The sequence below is a fragment of the Cricetulus griseus genome, unplaced genomic scaffold, assembly GCF_003668045.3.
Source record: "Cricetulus griseus strain 17A/GY unplaced genomic scaffold, alternate assembly CriGri-PICRH-1.0 unplaced_scaffold_104, whole genome shotgun sequence".
Classification (NCBI taxonomy): Eukaryota; Metazoa; Chordata; class Mammalia; order Rodentia; family Cricetidae; genus Cricetulus; species Cricetulus griseus.
This window is the reverse complement of record NW_023276814.1, coordinates 38,502-43,029: the sequence shown is the minus strand read 5'-3', so window position 1 is coordinate 43,029 and position 4,528 is coordinate 38,502. Positions and strand designations below refer to the sequence as shown.

Here is a 4,528-nt window from a genome sequence, read left to right as displayed (position 1 = left end):
AGGGTGCAGCTAGTTCTTAATCTCTTATGGGGAACCAATTGTCCAATAAGCAGTGCACCAGTATTAAGTACAAGACAGCAACAGACGTTTTAAAAACTGTACATGAGTTCAGCCCTTGGTTTTTAATCTTTAGTATTGGTGATGGGGAGCAGGTGAGGATAGACCTGCAAAGGGCATTACACAGAGATGGGCCGAATGCCATACCAACTGTTACTTTTTCTCTGTGCCCTCTTGTCAAAGAAGCACCTCTTAGTAATACTGTGGAATTGAAAAAGCAGGTTAAGGAAGCCCAGGCTGCCTTCCACAGAGGCTCAGAACCTGTTAGGTCACTTCAAGCTTCTAATGACACTTCCTTTGGGCCCTCTCCTTCATATTCAGGGGATTAGACTAAGGAAAGGGAAGAAATGGAAAGGTATGTTAAATTATAACATAAGCTAAAAAAATGTTCCCTTGAGTCTCATCCTCCTGCTCATAATTCTAGTGTTCTCTGTTTCCCTTTGGGCTTTCCTGAAAAGCAGAGTTGCCCAGTGATGTTCTCAATCATAGAGATAGTTGTTCCCCAAGGCCAGAATCTGTGAGAGCATTCCCCTCTTAATTATGAGGATATTAAACAGCTGAAAGAGGCAGTTATGGCTTACAGGCCTCATGTACCTTTTATTACTCTGACCATTTTTTAATTCTTTGTGGCCTTAATTCCACGCCCAGTGATTGGCAACAATTATGTCCAGCTGTGATGTCCAGGGGAGGTTATTTGATTTGGAGAGGTGAATTTGAAGAGCTATGTAACCAAATGGTACAGCGCAAGACAGCTGCCAGTTTCCCTGAAAAGAACTCAGAAATGCTTACTGGTATGGGAGCCTATGCAGACCTAGGTCAGCAAATTCTTTACGATCCAGCTGTATATGCACAGATCTCAGCACCTGCTTTCAGGCTGCATATTTGGGGATACCGATAAAGTCATGTCTATATTTAGAAAACTAGCTTTAAAAAATGCCAACAAGTATTGTAAAGAGGCTTTACCACCTCACAAGGCCAAAGGCCTCAATGATTACATTCACATTTGTAGAGATATAGATAGACACCACATTATGGGACAAGTTATTGCTTCTGCTATGCAGGGAAATAAGGTCAGTGAGGGAGCCAAACCTAAGACATGCTTGTGGCAAATCCTCAAAAGGTTAGTCTTCGGCTGGACACCCTTCAAACTTTAAATGGTTTTCAGAGGTTTCTGGGTGATATTAATTGGATCAGACGTAGTTTAAAAATTACTACTGTTGCGATTCTGCAGCTGAGGCGGCAGTGGAGGGGGAGGAGGAAGGCAGCGGCTTGCCCAGAGTCTGGCTCCCTTGCCATTTCGTACCTGGAGAGAGCCAGCAAGAAACCTGAGGTGTGGCACGCGGCCGGTAGAGGCCTGCTGAAAATGACTGAGTATAAACTTGTGGTAGTTGGAGCTGATGGCGTAGGCAAGAGTGCCTTGACGATACAGCTAATTCAGAATCTCTTTGTGGATGAATATGATCCTACAATAGAGGACTCCTACAGGAAACAAGTAGTAATTGATAAAGAAATCTGTCATTTGGACATTCTCGACACAGCAGGTCAAGAGGAGTACAGTGCAATGAGGGACCAGTACATGAGGACTGGGGAGGGCTTTCTTTGTGTATTTGCCATGAATAATACTAAATCATTTGAAGCTATTCACCATTATAGAGAACAAATTAAAAGAGTAAAAGATGCTGAAGATGTGCCTATGGTCCTAGTAGGGAATAAATGTGATTTGCCTTCTAGAACAGTAGACACAAAACAGGCTCAGGACTTAGCAGGAAGTTATGGGATTCCATTTATTGAAACCTCAGCAAAGACAAGACAGAGAGTGGAGGATGCTTTTTATGCATTGGTGAGAGAGATCAGACAGTACAGATTGAAAAATATCAGCAAAGAAGAAAAGACTCCTGGCAGGGTGAAGATTAAAAAATGCACTGTAATGTAATCTGGGTGTTGATGCTGCCTTCTATACATTAGTCCAACAAATTCGAAAACATAAAGAAAAGATGAGCAAAGATGGTAAAAAGAAGAAAAAGAAGTCAAAGACAAAGTGTATAATTATGTAAATACAATTTGTAATTTTTTCTTAGGGCATACTCAAGTAAAAGTGGTAATTTTTGTACATTACACTAAATTATTAGCATTTGTTTTAGAATTACCTAATTCTATTTTTTTCTGTTCGTGCAAACTTTCAGCTTTTATCTTAAATGCTTATTTTAAAATGACAGTGGAAACCTCTTTTCTCCAAGTGCCAGTATTCCCTGGCTTTTGGACTTCAACTAGGAATGCCTGTGGAAGAGACTAAAGACCTGAGACTGTCTTCCCGGGTTTTGGTGCATGCAGTTGATTCCTCACCAATTCTCTTACTAGCTGTGAGCATTGTGTGACCCAAAATAGTGAAGCTTTTGATCCATCTCTGCTCTGTTTCATCTAGTCACTGAGTGAATTAATTAGTAATTACAGCTGCATTGAGACCTAAGACTTTGGAATCACAGATTTATGGGCTTCCCTTGATTCACATTTAGCATGTCCTAGAGTTTATCATCCTTCATAAGTGTAGTTAGACTGTTCAAAAAGGCTTTCTCTTTAAAATATTACAAGGTGATTCAGATCCCAACTCACCTCGAGTCTCACTACTTGAGGAGGGAAGTACATTCATTTGAGTGAAAAGGCCTTAGAAGGGGCAAATTTGGATTATATAGATTATGTTCACACTTTAAAATTATTAGTGTTTTGTTCTGCTCATTCACCTACAGGAGTTTTTTGGCAAGAGACTCCTATTCTTTGGCTCCATTCTCAGGCCTCCCCATGGAAATCAGTGTTATCCTATCCCCAAGCTATAATTGCACACCTATTTAAAGAGCAAAAGATTGCTTTGCAGACTTTTGGTAAGGAGCCAGATCAGGTTGTTACACCCTTATCCCATCAACAAATAGAGTTGTACAAAATGATAGCTATGATTTGAGCATTTTTCTCTCTGCTACCAGAGAGATTTTGATAATTATTACCCATCCAATAATCTGGTTTCCTTTTTTAAGATACATCCTTTGATTTTTCCAAAGATATGGTCTCAGCCTATTTCCAAGGGGTGAATGGTTTTCACAGAGGGTTCTTCAAAAAGGACAGCTACAGTTGTATCTTATCTTATCATTAAGATAGCCATATTTGCTGCAGCTTCTTCACAAATGGCCAAAATTTTTACCTTGGCCTTGGCTCTACAACTCTTCCTCAGGGAATCATTATGATCTATACTGATAATCAATATCTAGCTCAAATTGTCCAACCCTTGGAGATGCCTGCCTATTTTGCCAATATCTCCAGAGTACAAGAGAGTTTGTTACAGATACAGGGGCTGCTATAGCAACAGAGTGAACCTGTATTTGTGGGACATCTTAGGGCCCATACTCATTTTCCAGGACCTATCAGTGAAAGAAATCACATGGCCAAAAGGTATACCCAAATCATTGCAGTTTCACAAAGACCTCACTAGAGCACAATCCTTACATAAGTGCTTTCTTCTCAGCGCAGGGTTCTTACAATTTCATACCTTGGGATAACCAAGGAACAAGGTTTTTAAATAGTTAAAAATTGCCCTCTTTGTGTGGAATTTCTTCCAATGCCTCACTTGGCAGTTAATTCCCGAGGACTGTTGCCCAATCACCTGTGGCAGATGGATGTGCCATCTTTTGGTAAATTGCAATTTGTTTATGTTTCTGTACATACTTTTTCTAGACTAATATTTGCCTCTGCCCATTCTGGTGAAAAGGTAAAAGATGTTAAAAGCCACTGTCTACAGGCTTTTGCTTACATTGGGGTCCCAAAACAAATTAAGACTGATAATGGCCCTGCTTATGTCACCAGATGTTTCAGTCAATTTTGTCAAGATTTTGAAATTTCCCCCAAAACTGGTATTCCTTACAACCCCCAAGGACAGGCTATTGTGGAACATGCCCACCACACTTTAAAAGCCCATTTAGTTAAAGTAAAGAAGGGGGACCTTGAGGGAGACCTTGTCTTCCCTAAGTCTATCACTTATTTTCTATCTTAAAATTTTAATTGTGGATGATTCTGGAAACGCCGCAGCAGACTGTCTTTGGCGGTCCACTGCACAGAAAAGACATTTGGTCAATTGGAGAGACCTTCCCTCAGGCTTTTGGAAAGGGCAAGATCCAGTTTTGGTGTGGGCCCTAGGTTATGTTTGTGTTTTCACAAAAGGATGGAGGGAACCCAATTTGGTTTCCTGAGTGTTGTGTGCTCCTGGTTCCTGCTAATATGCTTCGGCCATCTAATGAGTCATTCAGTGTTGGGAACCAGGCCCCACAGGGTCTCTAAGAGTTGTTTTCCAGTATAACCACAGGTACCTCCTGTTTTCCTAACCTTTCCCCACTAGGATCATGATGTGAACCCTTTGGCCTGGGAATTTGGAAGTTTGTATACAAGGCTGCTTCAAATAAAAGTGAGGAATATTCTCTCAGAACCAGTA

At 40.8% G+C, this 4,528-nt stretch overlaps 1 protein-coding gene across 1 annotated transcript; it reads left to right on the top strand.

The window, feature by feature from the left end:
• Positions 1 to 1,405: 1,405 nt before the first annotated feature.
• Positions 1,406 to 1,990, top strand: LOC113838488 (GTPase KRas-like). The gene has a single exon (XM_035453680.1). It carries the CDS (start codon positions 1,421 to 1,423, stop codon positions 1,988 to 1,990), a length of 570 nt encoding a protein of 189 aa, XP_035309571.1. The 5' UTR covers positions 1,406 to 1,420.
• The last annotated feature ends 2,538 nt before the right edge of the window (positions 1,991 to 4,528 follow it).